At 41.7% G+C, this 26,916-nt stretch overlaps 3 protein-coding genes across 3 annotated transcripts in view; 2 read left to right on the forward strand and 1 right to left on the reverse strand.

The window, feature by feature from the left end:
- Window positions 1-504: 504 nt before the first annotated feature.
- Window positions 505-15,090, reverse strand: LOC110159986 (ganglioside GM2 activator). The gene is made up of 4 exons (XM_020924587.2): window positions 14,854-15,090; window positions 13,731-13,883; window positions 7,396-7,578; window positions 505-5,178 (listed from the first exon to the last, which is right to left on the reverse strand). Exons 1-4 carry the CDS (start codon window positions 14,947-14,949, stop codon window positions 5,023-5,025), a joined length of 588 nt encoding a protein of 195 aa, XP_020780246.1. The 5' UTR covers window positions 14,950-15,090; the 3' UTR covers window positions 505-5,022.
- Window positions 15,091-15,498: 408 nt separating this feature from the next.
- prmt7 (protein arginine methyltransferase 7) lies at window positions 15,499-19,143 on the forward strand. The gene has a single exon (XM_020924589.2). It carries the CDS (start codon window positions 15,689-15,691, stop codon window positions 17,750-17,752), a length of 2,064 nt encoding a protein of 687 aa, XP_020780248.2. The 5' UTR covers window positions 15,499-15,688; the 3' UTR covers window positions 17,753-19,143.
- Window positions 19,144-21,673: 2,530 nt separating this feature from the next.
- Window positions 21,674-26,916, forward strand: part of shtn3 (shootin 3) — a 45,269-nt gene continuing 40,026 nt past the window's right edge. The window contains 1 exon segment of the mRNA XM_055160071.1: window positions 21,674-21,739. Coding sequence (XP_055016046.1) covers window positions 21,674-21,739 — 66 coding nt within the window.

A 26,916-nucleotide genomic window follows, 5' to 3' on the forward strand; every position in this document is an offset into this window, starting at 1 on the left:
GAAGGAAACGTGGTCCGCGCGTTCTCAGATTAATGAGATGATGAAGGTGTGTTTGTGTGTGTTGTGTTTGTGTGTGTGTGTTTGTTTGTGTGTGTGTGTGTGTGTGTGTGTGTTTGTGTGTGTTTGTGTGTGTTTGTTGTGTTTGTGTGTGTTTGTGTGTTTGTGTATAGGACAGTAGTGCAGAATCATAGCCTATGCAGGTTGTTTTCACCGTGACATTTAAATTGTAGGCGTATATTTGTATTTTCTTTATATTCACTTCGGGAGAATAATTTCCAAGACACGAATTGTTTTACCTGTACTGTTCTACTCTTCCAGTCCAACTGCCAACGTGTTACACATGACACATGTAATGTCATGTAAAAACTGTTTAATTAAAGCAACTCGTACAGAAACTGTAGAGATTATGTGTAATTAATTTCGCAATTATAAAATAATAATAAACACATTCACGTAGCTGCGAGTCTCCGACCTGCTCAAAGCGAAAACAAAATTCACAAAAAGAACGTTTGAGGAATTTTATTTAAGACTTAAGAATATTAAAATATTTTGACACAAATAAGAACATTTTCAATTAAAAAAAAAAAAAAAAAATCACTAAAAATGAAATGATCGACCAGTAAAACAAACAGACACGAGGTTTGGCCCTAGTTTGTTTCACTGAAGAAAACACCACAGTTTAAAGGCGTATTGTGTAACTTTCCCGGTGAAGGCTCCCTCATGTGCTCGTCTCCATGGTGATGCGAATGCGTTGCCTGGGAAGTTACACAGTGCAGCTTTAAATCCATCTATGTCCACCGAGTCAAGCAGCTCAGAGTAAAAACGCAGTAAAAAAAATGCACCAAAAATGGAGCAAATGCAGGTAGTACGTGAGTTTAAAGCCATACTGAGGAATATTCCAGGCCTTGAACATCATCTCCATGGAGACAAGCAGAGAGCAGACATATTTAAAAGATTAAAAAAAAGTTCCACAGTGCACTTTAAAGAATCGCCGTGTTGAACTGTAAACAACTTTTAATCACACGTCAAGCCGAGAACGACGCGAAAATAAAACTTTTAAAAGGTGCACTGCGTAACATTTCTGCTTCGCTCGTCTCCGTGGAGATGTTACGGCTTTGTCCAGAATGTTCCGCGGTGTGACTTTAAACATTTCCATCAAGTATTTATTCATTAAGTGTGTTTCTGTCGCTCAAAAATACAGATAATTTCTTCTGTGAATAGGGACGCCCCTCCACAGATCTGAGCTGTAACCTGCTCGTCTTTGCCGTTTAATCTACACTGCGGAACATTCTAGACAAAGCAATAACGTTTCCATGGAGACAAACAGGTGGCAGATACACTTTTATTGCAAAATGTCCACAAAAACTAAACATAAAAACTAGAAACTTTTCAAAATGTTCTTGTAAAGTGAATTCACACACTTATTTCAAATTCATTTATAAAGGCACTCGACGTAAAACTATTAAACTATAAAAGAACGATACAAATTAAAGCTGCATCGTGTAACTTTTCTGGTGGAGGCTCGGTCAAATACAGGTCGGATCTGCGGAAAGACGACCCCGCTCAGTCAGAACGTTTGCTTGTTTTGTTTTTTGAGGTATTTCTGAGCGATAAAACCACCTGCAACTGAATAAATGTAAAGTTCCACAATGCAGCTTTAAGAAAAAAAATGGCAAAAGTGATTCCCATAAAGTGACATGTAAAAAAAAAAAATGACAAAAAAAGTAAAATAAGACTAAATTCAGAAAGAAAATGAGCTGAAATGACACAAAAAATCTCTAGAGAATTCAATCTGACTGAACCCAAACGGTGTTGAAATAATAATTTGCGTTTGTTTTCTTAATTTACAAATGTACAAATTAAAGCAGAACTATGTAACATTTTTAGGCAAACGTCACTGAAAGTCCCTGTGACGGTTAAGCTTGTATTTTCAGAGCGTTTCAGTGAATTCGTCTTCTCTCCTTGCGTCATTTTTTTAAATATTTGGCAACGTTATGTGCTTTCGTACGTGAATATAATTTACTTTACTTCAATTAAAAAAGTTTAAAAAAGGGTGTATTCTCTTGACGAAGCTGCAGGGGGAGCTCTATCACTAAAGTTACTCAGTTCTGCTTTAACAAAATGATTATAATTCCTTAAATTATGTGTAAAAGACCCTGTTCGTGGAGCTGCCTGACTAGTTTTGCTTCTCTCTCGTGCGTTGGGAATACACGTATCAAAACTCTCAGACTTCCGGTCATCGCACAATTCATACTGGGAAGGATTTTCCGAAAAAGTGAGCATCAAACTGCCATGTTTGTTTTCCCAGTGGGATGTGTCTATTGACAAAGTCGATCTTTTCAAGTCTTTTGAACCATATCACTTTTGTTTCTGGTTCTGATATTGTCGTATTTTAGTTTTGGGATTCGGACGTCGTAATCGTGTGGTTGTTGGATCCTAACGGCGGAAAACGGCTCGAGAAATTTTTTTGCGAACTCCATAAATGCAAAAGGGAATCAGATGTGTGTGACTGTAAACCTCCGTTCAAACTGTTTCTCTTCCCAACGGAATTGAAAAATAGTGAAAGGTGAAGGCGATGGGCAGGATTGATCCACAGGAAGAACCAAAAAGGAAAACTTTGTCTGTCTAAGAAATCATCCCGAGTTTACAGAGAACATTTTGTATGTGGAGCAACAACAAAACTAAATCCTGATCCCTCACTCAACCTCGGTTACAAATTTAAAAAGTCAACGCCAAAGCGAAAGGCACCAGCTGTTCACCAAGAAACACCTTCCACTGCAAAGAGACCAAGACGTGATGTTGCTGTAAAACCACAAGAACAAGAAAGTGCAGCTCAGTCTGTTTGTCTTCTGCTCCTCTCCATTAACAAACGGGATTTTGTTTTGTTGTCGCTCCACATACAAAATGTTCTCTGCGTCGACACGTACCCCCCACGCAGAGCCTCTGCATCGACCGACGTGCACCTCCGAAATTTTCTAACTATGCTTTGAAACGACGCAGACGATAAAGGCTGTGATTGGTCGTCCGTACCGCCGCACTACAGATATTTCCTGTACTCTGCTTTACTTTCTTTCAATATACACTGAGAAACTTAAAACCGCATGGCTAATGAAAAAGTACGCGGTTCAGCTTCTGTGTCAGACTTAAAAAGGACACGACTCAGTGGAATATGAGTGTTCTTTCTGTGACAGAGGGGTGTTCTGCTGATGGTGAGTCTGTTCTGTGCTTTTATCGCGTTGGAGATGGTTCATGTTAAACTTTTCAGAGATTATACGTCTGCAGGTCACATGCATAGACTGTATATATGAATGGACAGATATCGTCGCCCCCTAGCGTTTTGGTGGTGAATTACTTGGCGGGGCATCGACCTCGACGCAGATCCATAAATCAAAAACGACAGCGACAAGGCGACAAGGCAGTGCGTGTTGAGTCGAAGCAGAACTATACTTCACCCTTAAAATGACCTAACCTAACCCAGTTCAATTTGTCAACTGCTGAACTGATTCTACTTGGACGACTGAGGGACTGTCCACCAGTTTTTATTATAGATCAGGGGTGGGCAAACTTTTTGGCTCTTGGGCCACATAGGGTCCTAAAGTTTGACTGAAGGGCCGGATAGAAGACAGGACATAACGCGTTAAGAGCTCGGCTCCATTACGTTCATATTCACGTTTATGTAGGACTTCAGACGCTCACTACACGCTTCAACACGACTGTGAAAGATTCAGAACACATAAAAATGTATATATCTGTTCCAGTGCACGCCACAGGTGAGCGAACATCACGACCTGACCATTTTCAAATCTGACTGAATATAGCTCAATAATTAAGTCCACCTGCAAATACAGTAAAACCAGACTCTGCGAAGTTGTACACGTTGATAATTACAAGTCAGAGTCCAAAGGTTTTCAATGTTTGAGTTTTACCAACTTAAAATGGAAGCAGTTCAGTCTTATATCTCGACCACCAACTACTTGACTCATGGTCCGAATAACTCCTGTAAGAACACTTTCCCATAAAGCATTGCGACCAACGCTGCACCTCAATGTATATATAGTGCGCCATCTACTGGGAAACGCTGGAAATGCATGACAAATAAAACAACAAGGTTTATTATTGTAATTTATTCCAGTTCGGCGGGCCGGATTAAAAGGTTTAAAGGGCCGCATATGGCCCCCGGGCCGTAACTTGCCCACCCCTGTTATAGATCCATGATAATAACACGCGGTCTGTTACTGTCCGTGTGTAACCTTCTGTCCTCGGTCTGATATTTAAATATAGATTTATTTTAGCACGACTCAGCAAATTCCCAGCACAAAACGAACGAAACGGGAAGAATTTGAGGGAAGAGAAACTGTCCAGGCAGCTCTGTGAACCGGGCCGGTAATGTGAAACAGCAGCGCATCGATCACAGCTTTTTTTGTACCACTTCACAGCTATTTTAAAGCTGTAATTAAAGGTCCACTGTGTAACTTTTTCAGTAGAGGGTCCACTACCTGCTTGTCTCTCTGGAAATGTTACCGCTTTGCCATGATACGACTTTAAACTTTTCCTTCTACCGTTTATTCATTTCTGTTGCTCAAAAATCCAATAATTTCTTCAGTGAACAGGGGCGCCTCTCCACAGATCTGACCCGTAACGTGGCGCGGTGCTGTGACCTGCTCGTCTCCCTCACGTTAGACAAGTTTAATCGACACTGTGGAACATTCTAGACGACGCAATAATAAACATCTAGACGGATTAAAAGCAGGTGGTGGACGCTCGGCTAGAAATGTTACACAGTGCAGCTTTAACAACGATCTAATGGTTTGGGTTTAATACAAATTTTGTAGTCTAATGTTTTGTCTATAAACTCAAACAATTCTGGAGTAAGTAAAAACAAAAGTGGTTATTGCATTTTTAATCAAACTATAAAAAATAAAAAAAAAACTCCAGTTTGTCCAAGTGGCTCCAGAAGTTTTTACGGTTCATTTAAACTCTTGCCGAGAAACCCGCCGTCGTGAGCGAACTGAACGAGCGCCGTCAGACCGAGTGGAGGGATAGCGCCACCTTCAGGCAGCCCAGCTCTTTGCCGTCCTTGCCCAGCACGCCCTGAGCCCGGTAGTGGCCGTTCGTGAGCCAGTACGGAAGCTCCACCTCCGGGAGATCGAAGTCCGACTGGGGCAGAGAGTAAGAGCCCTGAGGGGGGGGAGACACAAAAGGTTCACAAAAGATCTCGGCTTCTTCATCCAGACTTAGATTCAAGACAAAATGGACTCAAAATAAAAAAAATAAAATCATAAATAAATCCAATTTTCATCACTGTAACAAAGAAATGTGCCAATATTTCTAAACAATAAATTTAAAAACAGATTGAAAACAAAAAAGTTATTGGAACATGCAACAACATTCTCACAATATATCGAATTACAAGACTCTTTGCTTAAATTACATTTAGTTATGGTGCAGCAATAGATCTTTTTTTTTTAAAAGACAGAGGGAACTACATAGACCATGATCCTTTGCTCCATTTCAGTGCAGATGACAAGAAGAAATAACAGTTTTAACACTTTGAAGTCTTTGGATTAAGTCTTGTCGAGGCATTTCAAGAGGAAAAACAGTTAAGAGTTTTGTTCGCCTTCACAAAATATCTCAATAAATATTGTATCGCGAGATGTATATGGTGAAAATATCGTACAGACAGATTTGGATATTGTTGCATCCCTAATCGAGAGTTTTCCCACGATATCGCAATAAATATCGTATCGTGAGGTTCATACGGTGACGATATCGTATCATGAGACTTGGATATCATTACACTCCTATAATTTAACAGTATTATTTTCTGTTGCATTTTATTTTATTCACATATATTTGTAATTTTTCGTCTTGTATAATTGATTTTTGTATATTGCTCTGTGTATCGTATTTACAGTATTTGTGTGTTTATTCCAATCTGTGTGTCACAGAATGAAAACCAAGTGCTACAAACTGATTCAGAGAAAACGCAAAGTTCGATCGGGCGGCGGCTGCGGTCACTCCACCGTCGGGGCCCATCTCGACACTTGGAACTGCAACAAGCCCGGCGCAGTCCGGAGGTCGCCAGGCCCAGACTCCTCCTTCGCATAATAAATGGCCCAGAACCCAAGGAGGTCCCTGATGTTAGGAGTTATTTTTCTAAAAGTCACGTAAAATGAGGTGTGGGAAACAGTTCAGCCCCTGCCTTGGTATATTTAATTATATTAAATAAATCGTGGAAACTGTCTGACCTCGCAGCATTAGGATTCGTTCGCTCGACAGTAGGCGGGGACTGTTTTTTATTTAACCAATCGCTGCTGTTTGGTCGTGACGTATGTAATGCTCCAAATGCCGTAGGAAGAAGGACAATAACGTCTTTCCCCTTGATAAAATTCACCAAACATTCTCTTTGTTCCTGCTTTAAATCCTCGATCTCAGGAATCGTTGCCAACACAGAATGTCTGTTGTGCTGTTCCACAAAAGGGACCCAGACAGACGTCACGAGTTTGACGTCGTGGCTTCACAGCTCACAGCTGATTGGCCGGTGTGTGGTCTACAACTTCCGGGGTTCTTGCGAACCATCTAGTGTATTTCGATTCCTGATCTAGTCGCTGGAGAGAAATTAAATTGAGCGGAGGCACTAGGTGGCACCAGCCTGGATAAATATTCAACAGCAGTGCCAAAAACTGAAAAAAAAAAGACTGATCACGGTCTAAAGCTCTACAGCCAATCGTGTGACAGTAAAAGCTTGAGGTGCTGAAGAGGAATCAGCACTCTGATGTTTAGGCAAAGAACATAAATGGACATCGCCAACGTACTAGGCGCCACATTCCAGATGACAGATAGATGCTCCTTTGGACTTCCAGCTCCCATTGACTTAAACTTTATTGATCTAGGGAAATTATTAGGAGAAATGGAGATCTGTTTTTGCTAAAAAAAAAAAAAACTCTTCATATTCACCTTATTCTGGAAGTTGTCTTCGGCGTCACCATCATGATTCAGGTTGTACTTTTTTGGATGGGGCCGATCTTTACTAGCCATTCTGGTGCCACCCAGGTCAGGAACTGGAATACACTAGACGGTCTGCAAGAACCCCAGAAGCTGTAGGCTGCGCACTGACCAATCAGAGAAGAGCCAGACATTCTGTGTTGGCAACGATTCCCGAGATCAAGGATTTAAAGCCGGAACAAAGAGAATATTTGGTGATTTTTATCAAGGGGAAAGACGTTATTGTCCTTCTTCCTACGGGATTTCATCACGACCAAATTGCAGCGACTGGTTAAATAAAAAAAGTACACACAAATTCACCACTGACATGAAGTGCCGCCACAGGAAAGTGAGGTTTTGGAGCGTTTAGAGACAAAAGTTTGCAGGGTGTAGTAAAAAGAGTAAACTCACGGCTTTGATGGGGCAGCGGCAGGGCAGGCCGTAGCTGTGCAGGGGCTCGGGACAGTCCTGACCCGGAGGAATCAGCTGGTCCAGGAGGTCGCACACGTTTACATAGTGACAACTGCCTAAATCGTCCAGGCACGGGATCTTCACCCAGAAACCGGCCACCTCCTTCTCCAGGGTCACGTTCAACTGAAGAGAGAAGGAGACAGAGGGGAGAGAAGGAGGGAGGTGTGAATTATTTCCATCAGAATCCCAAAAATTCAAGTAAGAAAACATATTTCTTCGTGTTGTCTGCTCTGAAATGAATCATGGGATATGTAGTTTCCGATGTTCATAAGTTTTTGCTACTATAAAACCTGCATTAAAGCAAAGGAACTTGTGATTCCATATATTGTGACAGCTCACGATATTATTGTGAGACTTTTGGCGATATGATATCATGATATTTCGGTTGTTGTCATTTTTTTTTTAGATAAAATACAACAAATCTGCTTAAAAACGACCTAAACACAAAGAAAATGTGACTATACTGACTCACATTTTAGTCACGAATGGGCCGAGTGCAGAAGTTTTCCTGAATGACGCACTGGTTTCACAATTTTATTATTACCAACAATACAATCAGAGAGTGTTCCTGTTTTTTATTTTGAAAATCTGGTCACTCTACAATAATTAAGAGTCAGTACAGTCACATTTTCTTGTGTTTTAGGTCATTTTTAATTTTAAGCTTTTCTGTATTTTACGTAAACAAATGACGATTTATACTGTTATTTTCTATTGGCAGGGATCAAATTGGTACGTTTTGTGGGATGTTTCTTGTATAAAACTGGGATAAAAATCAGTGGTTGTGGATAAATCTGCTGGGACAGGGGACACGGGGCTCGAAACTGGGACTGTCACGGGTCAATTGGGAAATCTGGTCGCCCTGGACTGATCTCATGTTGGGTCAGGTGAGTGGACCTGACTAGAGCTTCAAAGAATTCACAGTGTGGATCTTTTTCCTTCTTTTGCAAAGATAAAATACCCAGGATTTAAATACAGCCCACCAAAATATACAGTTTTGTTCCAGCTTTCATATATAAAACAATTTATTCAATCTGTAACCATCTATTTTGTTTTATAACGATGTGATCTAAAGTTTAACATTAGAACAGTGTTGTACTATGTCTGACTCTTAGACAGGTTTTATTGGGTTTTAATTGACCGATTTGGCACAGAAACAGCTGAGATCAGGCTCTATTTCAGGCTTTTATTGCACCGATCAAGGCTACTGAAACTTCTGAACTCAATGCTGATAAAATACTTGAGTGTGATTGTTGTTTTGACCTGCTTCCGTGTAATTAGCCCATAAATCTGAGTAAACATTGACTATGGCGCGGACAGAAAACACACCGGAGGATCCGCAGCCCGGGGCAAAAATGGTGACTGACTTATTGTTTTAGAAATAATTAACAATCATTAGTTTTTAATTCTGCAGCAGATTAAAGGGACAGCAGCACGCGAGCTCAAATCTAACAGTGGCTTTGATTAAAATCGTAAGATATAAACTAAATAACCCATTAAAATTCAAATTAATTAAAGTCAAACCCTCCCTATTGTTTTTGTGTGTGAAATACTTCAGTTTGTGGGTTTGGTTTTAATGTTTTAGCACTGAGACAAAACCATCTTTCTTTCTAAACACAGAGGTATTTTCCGCTGAAGTATTCATTTATTTTGTGTAACTTTTTAACGTGTGGTCAGTGAAATCCACCACAGTTCTCTGTTCTGTGCCTCATCTTTAAATGCACTGCTCAAAAAATGATAAGGAACACTTTGAAAACACATCAGATCTCAATGTGAAAAAAATCTGTTTGATATCTACACAAATATGGACAGGGAAGGGAACAAAAGGACCCTACTCTTTTAAAGGAAATGAATGACAGATGCAGTAGAGCGGAACCAATGGGACAGGCCTTAAAACAGAACTGGTTTTACACGTGGCTGTTATTTTAAGTCTTTTTTTGGTTAGTTTTCCTCTAGTGCTGCTTTGGCTGGAGTGATTAGTACGACTGGATGAGTTTGAGGCCATTTTTTAACCCTACAGAAGTTGCGTATTGTCCAACTTTTCCAGGATGGCACATCTGGACGTGGCCGTTGCAAGGAGATTTAATGTGTCTCAGCACAGTCTCCAAAACACAGTTACTCTAGGAGAGCTGGACAGGGTTGTAGAAGGTCCTCAACCCATCAGTGCAGGTCAGAGCTCTGCCCGTGTCCTACAGAATCACCTTCAGCTAGGGGTGGGCGATATATCGATATGTTAAATATATCGAGATTGTTTTTAAACTCGATATGAATTCTGACATATCGTATATATCGATATAATGCTTATATTCAATTTTGATTTCGCCGCTTCGCTTGTTTACCTTCTCTCTCTTCATCCCCGCCTCCCTGATTTTGTTCGCTCGTGTCTCCTTCACTCCTCACTACCACCGTGAACGCCGAAAGTTGGTGCCAGTGAAAAGCTTCAAGCACCACGAACCTTTTCCACCATTTACAGACAAAACCATCAGCAGCACATCCTCATGTTCCACCGAGTCGCGTCCTTTAGCCCGAAAGAAGCTAAACGAGCTGAGCTGCACGAGAAGTGCTGTTTATGCAAATGAGTCATGTGCTTAAGTTTTGTTTCTGTAAAATGTAAACACACGTGCGCAAAACTGCATTAAACACATTATTATCTCAAATGACCTGATGTAGCTCGTAGTTGTTATGTTTTATATATTGTAAAGTTTATTTATGCAGAATATTTTAATGAATAATCTGCTGCAGTGTCACTTGTTCAATAGTGTTTGGAAACGTTGGGTTTGATCTGCAGTGGATTGTGGGATTAAACCTCAGATCCTGACGCTGGTGAGAAACATGGATCTGTTAAAATAAGGAACATCCTGAGTTTCTTCTGCTGAGGAGCTCATGGTTCTGGTTCTGGTTTGGATAACAGAGTTAATGCAAAGATGAGCTTGTGTTGAGTTGTTTTATTTATGAATGAAAAGAAGGAAATATGTTTTATTTCTTTTATTTTACAGTTCAATTATTATTTATATAATTAGGGTTTTTTGTAATCTTAAATGTTCCTGTATGAACTGTCGACCTCTTACACTTTAATAAAAAAAAAAAAAGACCTTGTGGAATTTGGCAGATTTGTTTTTGCAGTTTTCAGTTTTAGGGGGTTATTTTTTCTTGAACATATATCGAGATATATATCGTATATCGAGATATAGCAAAATATATCGAGATATATTTTTTGATCCATATCGCCCAGCCCTACCTCCAGCGAGACACCAGTGTGAATGTCTGTTGAAACAATCACAAACAGAATTCATGAGGGTGGTTTAAGAGCACCACGTCCTGGGCCCTACACTCACTGCCCAGCACCACGGAGCTCTACTGGCATTCACCGGCGCCCTGTGGTTTTCACAGATGAGAGCAGGTTCACCCCGAGCTCCTGTGATAGACGTGAAAAAGTCTGGAGAAGACGAGGAGAACATTCTGCTGCCTCAACATGGTTCAGCACGAGCGGTTTGGCGGTGGGTCAGTGATGATTAGAGCCGACCGATATGGATTTTGCTGTGGCCGATATGAAACCGATATAATGGGAGTTGGAGCTGCCGATAGCCGATATAACACCGATATATTTAGTGATGTAAAATTCTGTAAATGTTGAATTGTTTAAAAAACTTAGGTTTGGCTCTGGTGGATTTTAAATTGGGTTTTTATTTAGGCAACATTTATTGTTATTCTGCCTCTTTACATCATATTTACAGACAGTAGGTTGGACTAATGGCGTTTTTGCATCACATTCTAGACACTAGTGATGGGTATTCCAGTTCTTTTTGGAGAACCGGCTCTTTTGGCTCGGCTCACTAAAAGCTGCTGGTTCTTTTGGCTCCCAAGTGGCTCTTCAGATCGTTTTGTTGCAAGCAGGTCTAAAGCACGTCTAAAGCAGGACTGAATCAGGACTGAACCAGGTTGAACAGGACTGAAAAAGGACTAAACCAGGACTTATTTATTTTATGCTAAACTACAGCCAAATATGCTCCTTTTTTTTTATCCTATGTACACGCAAATTTCTCAGAGTTTCGTTTTCAGCCGCTGCCGCTGTCAAACCACGAGTCTGCACGCGGCGTGAAGAGAAAAAAAAGTGAGAGAAAGAGAAAACACGACTCCCAATAAGGATCAGGCCCCCGTCGTTCGCTTCAAAGTGCCGGCTCTAAGAGTCATTTCGTTCGCGACGACCCATAACTAGTAAAGAAACAATCGCTATTAGCCTTAGCCGTAAATACGTGCGCGCTGCGGTAATTAATTATATGCGCAAATGTCATAATTCACACGTCTATTCACAGCTCATTTACATATCAGTGCAGGTCCAGTAGCAAATATACGGCCAATATAGTCACTTTAGAACAGACCAATAGAAAACAGTCTGTTTATGTGCAGGAGCTACAGCAGCTAACCATAACAAATGACAAAAACTAGCTTCAAAGTCGACATATTTCCAACACTCACCGCTCATACAGGCTCCTCCTCACATCACAAATCTGCACTAATAAATGTCCTTTTAATCCAGACTCAAACCTATTGTCCGTAAAAAGAATTAATCTCAGTGTTGCGCACCGCTGCGGGTGTAAACAAACACACGTGAGTGACGCGACTCTGTGGTGTGTTCAGACAGTACGGACACACACAGACAAATGACTCCGTAGATAAGACTGATGTGGAGCCACTGAGGACATTTATCTGTCTGTAAATTGGATTAAATGAACAGATGTAGAGAGTCTAAGATTTTTGATGTATCAGCTGATAGCTGATCGATATGCAGGTGCCCATATCAGCCGGCGGTCGGCTCTAGTGATGATCTGAGGAGATCGGTCCATGGAGGGACACACAGACCTCTTGGGTATGGGGATGAAACCCTTGAACCTAGTATCAGACTCAACGCTGGTGCAGCAGGTCCTGGGTTCCTCCTGATGCACGACAAAGCCCGGCCTCACTGCCTTTGGGTTCAGTCACTAATTGAAAATATCAGGTTCAACGTTTTTGAATTTACCTTTTGGATATAAAAAGTATAACAATAACAATAAATATACAAAAGGAAAATCTGGCCCTTGCCCCCATCTGAGAGTAAAACGCCATCACACTCAACAATCTGAAAAACGCCAATTAAACATGATTCGCCAGCAGAACGTTGTGATGTCATCTGAAATCCAACATTATCTTCAACATGTTCTGAATTCCATTAGAGGAGCTCGGACACAAACAAGGATCTGCTCTTCTATTGTCTCTAAAACAGTGGGTTTGTGTTCAGCTCCATGCAGAGAGAGAATCACTGACCAAGAGGTTATCAGTTTGACATTGGGACAAATGGGCGAGTGGTTCCTCGATGTTTGAAGGTGGAAAAGCGCTGTATAAAAATGTGTCTTTACCATTTACCATGTGACCATTTACCCAAACTTTTTTCAAACAGACCACAGAGGGATTTCACATAGAATGTCATGGATGTCAGCAGCTTTCCGAGTCCTTTAAGTTTTTTTGTTTTGTTTTGTTTTTTAAAAAGGGACAATGCATATTCATGACACGCAACACTGACATTTACATAGAATCAGAACATTTGTAATCACAGTTCTGGTTTTTGGTTTTAAATGTTCTGAATGTGGTAGAGGCTCTTGTTACCCGACCACTAGTGCTGGACTTGGGCAAAATGAACTCATCCAGCGATGGTGAGGCAAGTCCATTTACGACCTTATATAGAGGCTTTGCTTTGCAAAACTTAAGATATTATATTTCTGAAGTATGAGGCAATGATGAAAAGATAAACATTTTCTGTCAGATTTCCTGTCCTAAAAGAAAGAAAGCTTGGACAGTGCTTCCTGTTGTGTTTTTTTTTGTACCCTCTGCTTAGTTTTTGCAAGGACACGGTTAGTTCATTGTGACATTTCTCTGTGGTTTGCTCATCCGACTGTTACAAAATGTGTCCTTCTTTGACCTTATCAGTTTACTTTTCTTCTCAGAAGTGGCGCGCTTTTTTTCTCATTCTATCTCGGCCAGCTTATCTCCACACTGTTACTAGTCTCGAGTTTTAAAAAGGTCCGTATTACGCTATTTTCTGATCTGTTCTAATGTTTTTTCCTCATCACAAATGTCCCACTCCCTACACGCCACAACTGAACAAAACCACTGACTCACCCAACTGTTGTTTCCTTTAAAGTCTGGTGCTGTTTATTTGTCATGAAATGATTTATTTTTGAACTTTTTTCACAGTGTGTCTTATGATCCAGAGCGACTAATAGTGGGTAAAATACGGTACTCACCGACAGGGGGGCGCACAGCTCTACTGAAGTGGCCCCTGAAGCTGCTGCGGTGAGGAGCCCCGGGATGGAGATGGGGTCCGGGGCCACGCTCAGAGTTTTCAGGACCGCCGGGTCATCTGGGTCACCACAGTTCTTCCAATCAAAGCCCAGCACCTGCACAGAACAAAAACACAACTTTAAAAACATCTCATGCAACAGAATTATTTTGTAAAATACACCAAAAAAACAAACTCTTGGCGATATATCGATACAACCCACAATATCGATACTGTATCATCACATTAAATGATACGATATATGAATATTTCGATATTTCTGCACGCCCCTTCTCTTTAAAGGTTGTATGGAGGATTTTTTTTTTAGTTCCAAATTGTCAATGAAAGTTTAAAATAACATTACAGAGACGCAGTAGCTTTGTAATTATGATGTCCAAAAAATAAATAAAATTAAAATCTATCAATTGTGGACGTAGTGAGACCTGATAAACATCAGCCAATAGATAAAAAGGCTACCTCATTTTCTATTGGCTGTTAGGTTGTCAATCAAACTTCTTACGTTTCTAGGGTAACTATGCAGCGGTTCTTAGAGGCTTTTTCTAATTGTAGCTTCCTTGCAGTTCGCACAAAGTTTGTTGCGATGGCGGACGAGAATCGACGACCAGTTCGTCGCAAAAGAAAGTCCGTTTTTGAGGTCGCTGAAAGAAGAAGAGAAGGGGAAAAGGAGCAAAGACAAACTGAGGTGATTCTTGGAGATTCCTTCCAGCGATGGTGCGAGTGAAGCAGACGAAGGGTCTAAAAACTGAGGTGTCAGTGTCTAAATTATTTCTAGAGGGAGCTGTGGAGGAGGAAGGTGGTGTCACGCAAGCACAACATTTCAAAAAGGACTGCCGCTGTATGTCTCTTCCCTTAAAAAAATCTTCTATACAACCTTTAAGTGCATTTTTAAGTAGATTTTTTTTATGTGATACTTTTAATTTCACAATAACTTTCTTATTTTTTCAGTCCGGTATCTGTACTATTACTTAACAAAACTGAGTACTTCTCCCACCACTGAAAATAACAAAATTACTACAAAATGTGACATAATCGTGCTAAAATGATTGTGTTGTTGAAGAGTTCGTCACCTGCGCTCTGGTTCCGCGCTTCAAACCGCCTCTTTTCGACTCGGTCTCGGTTAAAATCAGGCTAAAAACCACCGCCAGCAGCAGTCTCGGGTCCATGTCGAATAATCTTGAGAATAACACGAAAATAAAGATGTAAAAACGATGCAAATGAAGCAGAAACAGACGGAGAGCAGCAGCAGAGTGAACGCTGCAGCGGCTGGAACAGAGTGTGCAGCAGCAGCAGCAGCAGCGGCGGCGGCGGTACTTCCGTGTTTACATCGGTTTACATGCGCTGGGACGGGGGGCGCCAGGTCCGCTTTTTTATAGCCAGTTTGGGACTCTGCTTTTGGAAAGTCGGTTGAAAATGTATTGAGAGTCTTAAGTTGCGTTTTTGGGCCTGTTCATGAGAGGAAGGTACGTTTACTTCATAATAAAGTTATTATTTTTAAGTCTTGTATCAATTCTGTAATCAAATCTGTGAGAAAATACAGACAGTTCATGTTTTAAACCTGTTATTTGCGTGTGTTGTTTGCGTGTACAGCTGTTAATCTCATATTCACACACATTATTAAACTTGTTGAGTGGGGGTGGGGGCGCTTATTTCGGACTGTTTTCAAAACTTTATTCGCGTGACGTGTTTCTGTCTGATAATCTGGCAACCTCGTGTAAAGATGGCGGCCCCCTCCGCGTCCAGCGTGGGGAGAGCTCCGCTGCTTCTCTGAGCCGGACTCTTGTTTTTCGGACAGAAACAAACGCTCTAAACTCTCAGATCTTTAAACTCTCAGATCTTTAAACTCTCAGATCTTTAAACTCTCAGATCTTTAAACTCTCAGATCTTTAAACTCTCAGGCCGCAGATGGAGACGTTCACGGGGCGCGTGAAGCCCGCGTGCGGGGCGGAGGAGACGCGGGAGGAGCGCGAGGAGGAGGACTTCCATCAGGACATCGCTCGGTCGTCGTTCGCGGACATGCTCCACGACCACGACCGGAACATCAAGTACTACCAGGGCATCCGGGCCGCCGTGGCGCGTGTGAAGGCGCGCGGGGAGCCGGTCATAGTTCTGGACATCGGCACCGGGACCGGCCTGTTGTCCATGATGGCGGTGACCGCGGGGGCGGACTTCTGTTACGCCGTGGAGGTGTTCGGGCCCATGGCGGAGGCCGCGCGTTGCATCGTGGGTAAGAACGGATTCTCCGACAAAATAAAAGTCATCCACAAACACTCCACGGAGGTGACGGTGGGTCCTGGAGGAGACATGCGCAGTAGAGCCAACGTCCTGGTCACGGAGCTGTTCGACACGGAGCTGATCGGGGAGGGCGCGCTCCCGAGCTACGAGCACGCGCACGAGCACCTGATGCAGAAGGGCTGTGAGGCCGTGCCCCACCGAGCCCGCGTGTACGCGCAGCTCGTGCACTGCGAGGAGCTGTGGGGCTGGACTCGGCTCCGGCCCGTGTCCGTGGGCTCGTCCACGCTGCTGCCCTCGCCCGCCCTCGCCCGCTGCCCCGGCTCCCACGCCGTCTGTGACCTCCAGCTGAGCCAGGTGCCCCCCCGCAGCTTCAGCGCGCTCAGCCCGCGCCTCACCATGTTCTCTGTGGACTTCAGTAAAGCCGTGAGCAGCCGGACTCAGACCCACAGCCGCAGGTTTGAGGCTCTGTGCAGTGGACGGGCTCAGGTCGTCCTGTCCTGGTGGGACATCAGCATGGATCCCAACGATGACATCGTGTGCAGCATGGCCCCCAGCTGGACCTACGAGGACCCGCGCAGCGCCCCCTGGAGGGACCACTGGATGCAGAGCGTGTACTTCCTCCCAGAGCAGAGCGCAGTGACCAAAGGAGAAGATCTGTGTGTGAGTGTGACTCACGATGACTTCAGTCTGTGGTTCAGTCTCTGCAGAGACTCTCAGAGCTGTGGGCAGGTGCCCCGGCCCTGCTGCACCTGTCTGGCTCACCTGGTGTGGAACCGTGCTCGTTTTGGAGAACTCAACGACTCCAGACGCACACAGAGTTACGTGGAGGCTCTGGGGCAGGTTCTCCAGGAGGACAGTGTGTGTCTGAGCGTGAGCGACGGCAGTCTGCTCCCGCTCTTCGCTCATCTGCTCGGGGCTAAGAAGGTGTTCAGCGTGGAGAGCTTCAGGATGACGCGGCAGGTGATTGAGCAGGTGCTGGAGGCCAATCAGCTGACAGGGTGCGTGGAGCTGCTGGGAGGGCATCCGGAGCAGCTGAGCGGAGAGGACCTGCAGGGGCAGCAGGTGTCTGTGCTGATGGGAGAGCCGTTCTTCAGAAGCAGCCTCCTGCCCTGGCACTCCCTGTACTTCTGGTACTGTCGCTCGGCCCTGTCGGCTCTGCTCCGGCCGGGCGCCGTGGTCCTGCCGCGCTCCGCCTCGCTGCACGTGGCGGCTGTGGAGTTTGAGGACCTGTGGAAGATCAGAGCTCCCTGTGGGACGTGCGAGGGCTTCGACGTGAGCCCCATGGACCAGATGATCCAGAAGTCTGTGGAGTACAGAGAGTCGAGGGAGGCGGAGCCACACTCGCTGTGGGAGTACCCCGGCCGCGCCCTCACCCACAGCGCAGAGGTCATGACCTTTGACTTCACACAGTGTGTCCCGGAGCAGCCGCTCCGCAGCCAGGGGGCGCTGCCCTTCACCAGGAGCGGGCGCTGCCACGCGGCCGTCATGTGGATGGAGTATCATTTAACTGAAGACATTAGAGTGAGCGCAGGTCTGACAGCACCCGTGGGTGCTCAGGGCCAGTGCCAGTGGAGCCCACACCAGAAACAGGCTGTGTTCTTCTTTAACTCTCCCCGGGACACTCCAGCAGAGGGCGCTGTGCTCTCCTACTCCTGCACCTTTGAGCCGAGCCGAGGGCACCTCCAGGTCGACTTTAACTTTGTCAATGTCGAGAGTGAAGAGGCGACGAGTTAATGCTGCACTTTTTATATCATCAACGGTTTTTGTACTGGACTTTAGACGAGACAGGAAGTGCTTCATCTGTATCTGTACAAGAAAAAATAAATTTAAAAAAACCTAACACACATGATTGTGGCTTCAGCTGGAACTGAAAATTAAGATGAGGTCAAATTAAACTCTCTGAATATTAGAAATACTGAATATTGAGTAATTTTTGGTAATATTTACCCACAACAGAACCACAGCTACTATAGGCCTGTTTCTTAGATTATCTGAATAATTGTGTAGAGTTAAGATCAGGCTCTGGTTTGTTTTCTGCTCTGTTTATAATAATAGTTTATCATTCATATTTTTTATATTAAGGTTTGTTGATTTTAGACAGTGACGTTCTAAAGAAGAACTGAAAGAATTGTGACATTTTGCTGAAAGTGGAACACAACAAACACAACACAATGTTTATGAAGTCGGTTTCTTTTACAAGTTTGTTTCTATTTTAATGTCTATATCATAATTAGAACAGATGTGAGGACGTTTGGACCATGAATCTGAAATATAAAGTCAGAAGGATTCACAGTCTCACACAGTGTTCCTGTACTGCAAAAGTAATCCTTACCCCATCTAAAAGTAGTCTGATTACTCTGATTATTTTATTACAGAAAGTATACTTCATACGAATTATTAGAAGTTACTTTAAAAAAAAAAAAACTGCTCAGGAACCACCTTCAGAAATCATGAGCTCTTCACACTGAAGCCTGTTGTTCACACAGAGGCCCCCGGCACACGCCTCCACAACACTCAGCTGATCTGCCCCTGACACACAACATGACTCACACACTCCTCTTTATCTGTTTAATGTTTTATGACACAGTTCTGTGGATTAGACACATTTTTGCAGGAAAAAAGTTTCTAGGCCAAGTAACTGAACTAGATTTTCATTTGTAACTTGTTACATTACGGCAATACTAAAAAAGTACGTTTCTGCCCTGAAGTTCAGCTTCTGTCCTCAGGGGGTCAGTGTTTTGAGCAGTGTACACCAGGGTGCATCATTTACCCCAATGCAGAAATTCAACTTGTATAATTGCTCAACTGAATAAAATCTACTGGGTCCACCAATTTTAATGGCGTCCATAAAGCTCTGGCAGATCATTATTTCTCAAATAACTTTCCGTTTAGCGCAGTGGTGTCAATGAAAGTTGAACATAAATGTTGCTGTTGTGCATCTTTTGGTACCAAATTTATATCTTTATTTTCATAACTTTCTAAGATGATAATTTTGTCGAGATTTTGAGTGTTTTTTCATAATTATACAAAGTCCACAAATTCCAAAGATGAAATGAGAGACATAAAGTTTGTTCTTTCTGAAGTGATCATAAACTGTATAAAAAAGTGGAGTGAGTGAGTGTGACGTCACCAGAGCATCTCAGTGACAGGTGCGTCTCAATGACAGGTGCGTCCCAACGACAGGTGCGTCCCAACGACAGGTGCGTCCCAATGACAGGTACGGCTCAGGGTTTTGTAAACCCAAGTTTCCAGAAAGGATGAGGATGTTATTAAAGAAAACAGCCTGTCCACATGAGTGTGTCGTGTATGAATGCAGCATTATGAAGTGTAAATATGTAAACAGTGTTTAAATGTGGAGACTAGAGTTTTACTTATTGATTGACTGGAGGAATGATTGCATAATATACACTGTATTATATTTTATTGGCATTTACGCCATTTATGACTCAACCTGTCCAGGGACTGAAGGTGGAAATGAGCAATTTTGCAATAACCCAGAACAAGCACATGATCTGTGTGTAGCTCAGTATTTTTATGTGCATTGCCCCTGACAAACAAAACTAACCATAAAACAGATTATTCAGCTCAGATTTAAGGCTTCTGCAGTCACTAAACTTCAGAGGCTTGGTGGACTCAGTAGACATCAACAGTTTTCTTTGGCAAGTGTAAAAAAAAATTCACAGTAGGTGCAGATTGATTTTCTTTTCTTTTTTTTTTCAGAAAGTTGGGCAAATGATGCTCCCCATTGACACTGACTTTATGTTTAAGCCAGCCCTGCTACATGTTTTATTTGTCATGTTTTATTTATTTACTGCTAAACGCTTTTTAATTTGAATCCCTGGTCCTCGAGGAACACATGCAGCTCTCTCATGTGTTTCAGTCGCGTGTTTGAGCCTTGAAGTTTGAGTTAATGTGAGTGCGTCTGTGTCCCTGAGTCCTGTTCGTGTTTGTGTGTTTATGGAAAAGATGGTACAACTAATAATGTGACTGTAGTTTACACTGTGACCCAGAGAACAGAGAAAAACTGAACTAAAATGCCTTGTAGATAAAATATCCACCACTAGATGTCACTGTTTCCCTCTAAACTCTCTGTTTTGTTTACGTTTCTTTGCTGAGTCAATTATTATGTTAATTAGAAAGACACCAAGACTTTCCAATACAAAAAAAAAAAAAACAAAAAAACACATCGAACAGTAAAATAAATAAATAAATGAGCAGCCTTACAACAAAAACAGAAAACCTAATGTGTATTTTTAGAGATAAAGTTGATTTCTAGTTCAAATGTGCAAATATTAGACCAATTATTTGATTTGATTTATTTACCACTGACAACATCTTTAGTCTGTACTTTACTAGCGCATTGTAAACTACTGCAGTCTGTTTAGTTTTATAGAAATTGCTTTTTGTCAACCAGATGGGGCCAAAGTAGCGTTGTAATCGCAAATAAAAGGAAAAAGAAAAGGCCCCTGGTGTAAAAACGTTAAACAATTTTGGATTTTATCGATGTAAGACAAGAAATTTCACCTTGAACCTTGTAAATTTTATTATTTTATTAATATTTTAAGAATATTTTAAGAAGTGAGTAATGTAATCTGAATACTTTGGATTACTTGATGATTTAGTCCTGGTTTACACAAGGTTTTAGACCTGGTTTAGTCCTAGTTTAGACCTGGTTTTAGTCCTGGTTTTAGTCCTGGTTTAGACCTGATTTAGTCCTGGTTTAGACCTGGATTTAGTCCTGGTTTAGTCCTGGTTTAGACCTGGTTTAGTCCTGATTTAGTCCTGGTTTAGTCCTGGTTTATACCTGGTTTAGTCCTGATTTAGTCCTGGTTTAGACCTGATTTAGTCCTGGTTTAGACCTGGATTTAGTCCTGGTTTAGTCCTGGTTTAGACCTGGTTTAGTCCTGGTTTTAGACCTGGTTTAGTCCTATTTTAGACATGGTTTTAGTCCTGGTTTAGACCTGGTTTTAGACCTGGTTTAGTCCTGGTTTAGTCCTGGTTTTAGACCTGGTTTTAGTCCTGATTTAGTCCTATTTTAGTCCTGGTTTAGACCTGGTTTTAGACGTGGTTTAATGTCCGACAATGAGTAGAATTACCCCAAAAAATATATATAGCCCAAATGTAAAAACAGGAAAATACCACCATGTAATTCATTTATTTCAGCAAAGTAACTGTAATCCAATTACTACTCACTGAAACAGTAACTGTAACTGAATACAGTTACTCATCATTTGTACTCTGATTACATAACGCCGGTACATGTAATCTGTTACTCCCCAACACTGAATATAAGTAGATTAGCCAAAGAATTAACAACAATACAAAGAAAATAAGTCATTTTTTCTACTCGGTTGCTCGGTGTTTTTCGTTATTTGTGTTTTTTTTTTTTTTTTTTTTTTTCAGTGGTCCACGTTTCGGAGGGGGGAGGGTCCCGGAGTCCAGATGATGCTGAGCGGAAGGAGGAGGAGGAGGAGGAGGAAGAGGAGAGCATCCAAAACGTCACCGGGACAGATCCGGACCGAACATGTGCGCCTAGACCTCGCGTTTTGTCCCTTTTTTTTTTAATTTAGCAGGACCTAGACTCCGCTTTCGACACCTCCAGCGTGATCCGTGCGTAAAGTGGACCGGGTTTGGAGCGTTTACGCGTCTTTGGACATGCTCCCGTGCTCACCGTCCGCGCCGATGGAGGGATGCGAGGAGGAGAGACACGCGCAGACCGAGGTGAGGACCGAGCGCGAGCCCGAAACCCGCAAACGCGAACCGAACCGTGCGTAAAATGGATACGGGGGTTAGTAGCGGTGCCACGGCGCGTTTGCCCGGTCCAATGTAGGGCACTCGGGTGCGCGGAGTCGCCGGCCGGCTTTCCACTCAGCATCCATCCGTTTCGAGGCGAGACCCCTCCCTAAATCCGTCGCTCTCTTCTTCTTCTTCTTCTTCGCCATTTACGCAGAGCTCATTTGGGGCACTACGCGATTCTTACACGGGACGATCGATTTAAATTCATTTCAAGTTATTTTTAATTTACATTTTTTGACCTACTTTGCTTAAACGTCGTCAGAGAAGCTACAGACAAATAATTTTTTTAGCGTTCGAGGTTTTGAGAGTCGCTGGCCACGTACAATTAGCGTAATTTAAGATGCTGTCAAAGCGAAAGGGGAGGTGTTTCGGAAAAGAAAAAGGATTAAAAATGATTAAAAATTAAAAACTAGGTCAAAAGGAAGTCCCTCAAAATCATGGGCTATAAATATACCAGTGTGTGCTTGTCAGGAAAATAATAAAGGAAGCATATTACGGTATTTTCGGTACGATATCCAAATCTGTCCGTACGATATTATCACGATATGCATCTCATGGTACGGTATTTATTGCGATATCTTAAAAAAGCTTATATAATTGTAGAGAGGACATGATTTTGGTGTGAATTATTTCCGTCATAATCCCAAGAATTCAAGTAAAAACATGTTTCTTCACGTTGTTTGCACTGAAATGAATCATGGGATATGTAGTTTCCGATGTTTATAAGATGTTGCTGCTATAAAACCATGTATTTACGCAAAAAAAAAACGTGTAATTCGATATTATTGTGAGACTTTTGACGATACGATATCACGATATTTTGATTATTGTTACATCCCTAAGTTGTAATATTGTTTTCTCGTCGCAAACAGACCCGGAGTTGTGTTTTGTTTTCATTCACATGTTTGAGTAACTCTTTATTATTAGTCTCTTTACATCTCCAAAGCTCTAAATACTCTGTTCCACCTTGTGATGTCATGAAGTGGTAGTTTTCAAGTCGGAAGCTCCTTTTACCATGACTTAAAGCTCATAAGAGTCAGTTTTGTGTAATATAGGACCGTTAATGTTCACAAGTACTGGCCTACTAAAGTGCAATTAGCACTTCTACTACTACTACTACTACTACTACTACTACTACTACTACTACTACTACTACTACTACTACTACTACTACTACTACTACTACTACTACTACTACTACTACTACTTACTACTACTTACTACTACTACTACTACTACTACTACTACTACTTCCTACTACTTACTACTACTACTACTACTTCTACTACTACTACTACTACTACTACTACTTCTACTACTGCTACTACTACTTCTACTACTACTACTACTACTACTACTACTACTACTACTACTACTACTACTACTACTACTACTACTACTACTACTACTACTACTACTACTACTACTACTACTACTACTACTACTACTACTACTACTACTACTACTACTACTACTACTACTACTACTACTACTTACTACTACTACTACTACTACTCTACTACTACTACTACTACTACTACTTCTACTACTACTACTACTACTTCTACTACTTCTACTACTTCTACTACTACTACTACTACTACTACTACTTCTACTACTTCTACTACTGCTACTACTACTTCTACTACTTCTACTACTTCTACTACTGCTACTACTACAACTACTATGTATGTCAATTCATTTGAACCAGGACTGAACCAAGGTCTAAACCAGGACTAAACTAGGTCTAAACCAGAGCTAAACCAGAGCTAAATCAGGACTAAACCAGGTCTAAACAAGGAATCCAGAAGTGTAACAATGGAGTTTCACCGCTGCTGATATCGTGGGGATTTTAGCAAATTTGTTTGAAGAAAAACGAAAAACCCACCACTTCAGTCCAGGTTAAAAATGCTTTGTGACACATTTGTACCCAGTAAAATATTACATTTTTTTCTGTATCAGTATCGGTATCAAATCAATATCACGATATTCGCTAATTACAAAACAGTTGCTGGTTAGAATCTAAACTCTGCCACCAACTGACCCTCTGCCGCTTGGATATTTTACCATAGAAACCCAGTCGTTTGAGTTCCTTCCCCGTCCAAACAGGAAAACCTCAGGGGCTTAAACGCTCCCCTGGGGGTTTCTCTGTGTAATCACCAGAGTCTTTTATTCAGGTCCCACTGGGCTCCAGAGAGTCCAGACCCGGGTCCAAACGGGGCTCAGCTGCTCCAGATGCCCTCCCACGTGCTTCAGTCGCGCTTTGTTAAGGTCGATTAATAAAGATGTGACAGATGTGCTCAGACTCTCCGCTGTACGACACTTCAGACGAGTCCTTAAACCGATGTTTGAATCTTTTGTGGGCAGATTTTGAGATTGTTTTTTTAATATTCTCACTGAAATTTATGCATTAACTAATTAATTAATCATGGCTTTTATACATTTATACAGCTCCTTTCAAAACACTCAAAGATCTTACAGAGCAGACCTGGTTTAGACCTGGTTTAGACCTGGTTTAGACCTGGTTTTGTCCTGGTTTAGTCCTGGTTTAGACCTGATTTTAGCCCTGGTTTAGAGGTTGTTTGGACCTAGATTTAGTTCTGGTTTAGTGCTGGTTTGGACCTGGTTTATACCTGATTTTAGTCCTGGTTTTGTCCTGGTTTAGTCCTAGTTTAGTCCTGGTTTAGATCTTTGTTAATCCTGAGTTTAATCCTGGTTTTGTCCTGGTTTAGTGCTGGTTTAAACCCACTTTTAGTTCTGGTTTAGACCTGGTTTTAGTCTTGATTTTAGTCCTTTTAGTTTAGACCTGGTTTAGTCCTTGTTTAGTCCTGGTTTAGTCCTCGTTTATTTCTGGTTTTAGTTCTGATTTTATTTCAGATTTTAGTCCTGGTTTAGATGTAGTTTAGTCCTGAGTTTAGTCCTGGTTTAGACCTAGTTTAGACCTAAATGTAGTCCTAGTTAAATCCTGGTTTAGACCTGGTTTAGTCCTGATTTAGACTTGGTTTAGACCTGGTTTAGTCCTGATTTAGACCTGGTTTATTCCTGATTTAGACCTGGTTTAGACCTGGTTTATTCCTGATTTAGACCTGGTTTAGACCTGGTTTTAGTCCAGATTTAGTCCTGGTTTAGACCTGGTTTTAGTCCAGATTTAGACCTGGTTTAGACCTGGTTTAGTCTTGGTAAATCAAACAAAACATGAACATCTGTTTTATTATGTGAACAAACTGACAAACTGTTAATTACCTCCTCACACCCACTGACCCACTTTAACCGTCTGTGCAGTAATTGGCCACTTCACACGTGTACTACTACTTCAGAGTAATACAAATACTAGTAGTACTACATAGACACACTTAAAGGTCCAGTATTTCACAGAAATTACTCTTTTGAGCTTAAAGTCCTGTTAGAATGTTGTTCCGTCCTCAAAATCAGACCTGGAGTTGTGTTTTTTACTCTTTATTATTAGTCTGTTTACATCTACAAAGCTCAAAACGCTCCGTTCCACCTTGTGATGTCATCATGTGGTAATACAGGAAGTGCTTCACCGTGTTTTTAAACTCCACGCACCTTCACTAGAATCATCTGGATCATTTCAGCCCTGGAATTGCCAGTCTCTGTTTAACAAAAGCTAAAAGGAGATGTTAACATGAAAACTACTGCTTCATGACATCACAAGGTGGAACAGAGCATTTTGATGTTTGGAGATGTAGACACTAGGGATGGGACAAGATCTCGCTCCACAAGTTCTCGTTCCTCAAGATCTCGTACCAAAAAATCTCATTCCACAAAATCTCGTCACACAAGATCTCGTTCCTCAAAATATCGTTCTTCAAAATATTGTTCCACAAGATCTCGTTCCTCAAAATATCGTTCTTCAAAATATTGTTCCACAAGATCTCGTTCCTCAAAATATCGTTCTTCAAAATATTGTTCCACAAGATCTCGTTCCTCAAAATATCGTTCCACAAGATCTCGTTCCTCAAAATATCGTTCCTCAAAATATCGTTCCACAAGATCTCGTTCCTCAAAATATCGTCACACAAGATCTCGTTCCTCAAAATATCGTTCCACAAGATCTCGTTCCTCAAAATATCGTTCTTCAAATATCGTTCCACAAGATCTCGTTCCTCAAAAAATATCGTTCCACAAAGATCTTGTTCCTCAAAATATCGTCACACCAAATCTCTTTCCACGTGATCTTGTTCCACAAAATCTCGTTCCTCAAAATCTCATTACACAAGTTCTCGTTCCACAAGATCTCGTTCTACAAAATCTTGTTACACATTCAACAAGATCTCGTTCCTCAAAATCTCGTTCTTCAAAATCTCGTCCCTCAAAATATCGTTCCACAAGATCTCGTTCCTCAAAATCTCGTTTCTTCAAAATCTCGTTCCTCAAAATATCGTTCCACAAAATCTCGTTCCTCAAAATCTCGTTCCACGAGAATCTCGTTCCTCAAAATCTCGTTCCACAAGATCTCATTGCACAAGTTCTCATGAGATAAAATTGCCACACATGAGAAAAATTTTCTTGCGAGAATTTTTCCATTTAGTCTTTCTTTAGACTGGACATAATAGTCTAACAATAACAACAAAAAACAAACATTAAATGCCAAAATGTTGGACCAAAGCTGCAAACGGGACCAGACATTTTTGAAAATTATACATAATAAATAAATAAAAACTCGTCTTGTCTCGTTCTCGTGGACCTCGTATCTCGTCTCGTTTTGTTTAAACGAGTGAAATTGTCCAGTCACGTTTTTTGATTCCAGCTTAAGTGTTTTGTTTTTTTTTGTCTGGAGGAAACAAACAAACTTTAGAGTCAATACAGAAACGAGACGAGACTCAGCGAAACACAAAGAGTCTGAATCTGCAGCTCAGGATCAAGAAACAGGAAACTGTTCTGACAAAACTGACCAGGAATTATGGTTTAACTACAAGAAAAAGAGAGAAAAACCTGGACTATGACTCACTTTTATGCCATCTCTCTTTCTGTTGAATTATCTCTCTCTCTCTGTCTCTGTCTATCTCTCTCTCCTTCTGTTGCTTTCTCTCTCTTTCTCTCTCTCCCTCTTGCTCTATATCTCTTCTCTCTTTCTCTTC

The sequence above is a fragment of the Boleophthalmus pectinirostris genome, unplaced genomic scaffold, assembly GCF_026225935.1.
Source record: "Boleophthalmus pectinirostris isolate CB_2022bp ecotype Guang Dong unplaced genomic scaffold, ASM2622593v1 HiC_scaffold_3, whole genome shotgun sequence".
NCBI classification, from domain to species: domain Eukaryota; kingdom Metazoa; phylum Chordata; class Actinopteri; order Gobiiformes; family Gobiidae; genus Boleophthalmus; species Boleophthalmus pectinirostris.

Coding starts and splice junctions, on each gene's coding strand:
- LOC110159986 (XM_020924587.2), bottom strand. CDS start 14,949: ATGGACCCGAGACTGCTGCTGGCGGTGGTTTTTAGCCTGATTTTAACC. Junction 7,579..13,730: donor AGCTGTGCGCCCCCCTGTCG/GTGAGTACCGTA, acceptor TTCTCTCTTCAG/TTGAACGTGACCCTGGAGAA. Junction 5,179..7,395: donor GCCGCTGCCCCATCAAAGCC/GTGAGTTTACTC, acceptor CCCCCCCCTCAG/GGCTCTTACTCTCTGCCCCA.
- prmt7 (XM_020924589.2), top strand. CDS start 15,689: ATGGAGACGTTCACGGGGCGCGTGAAGCCCGCGTGCGGGGCGGAGGAG.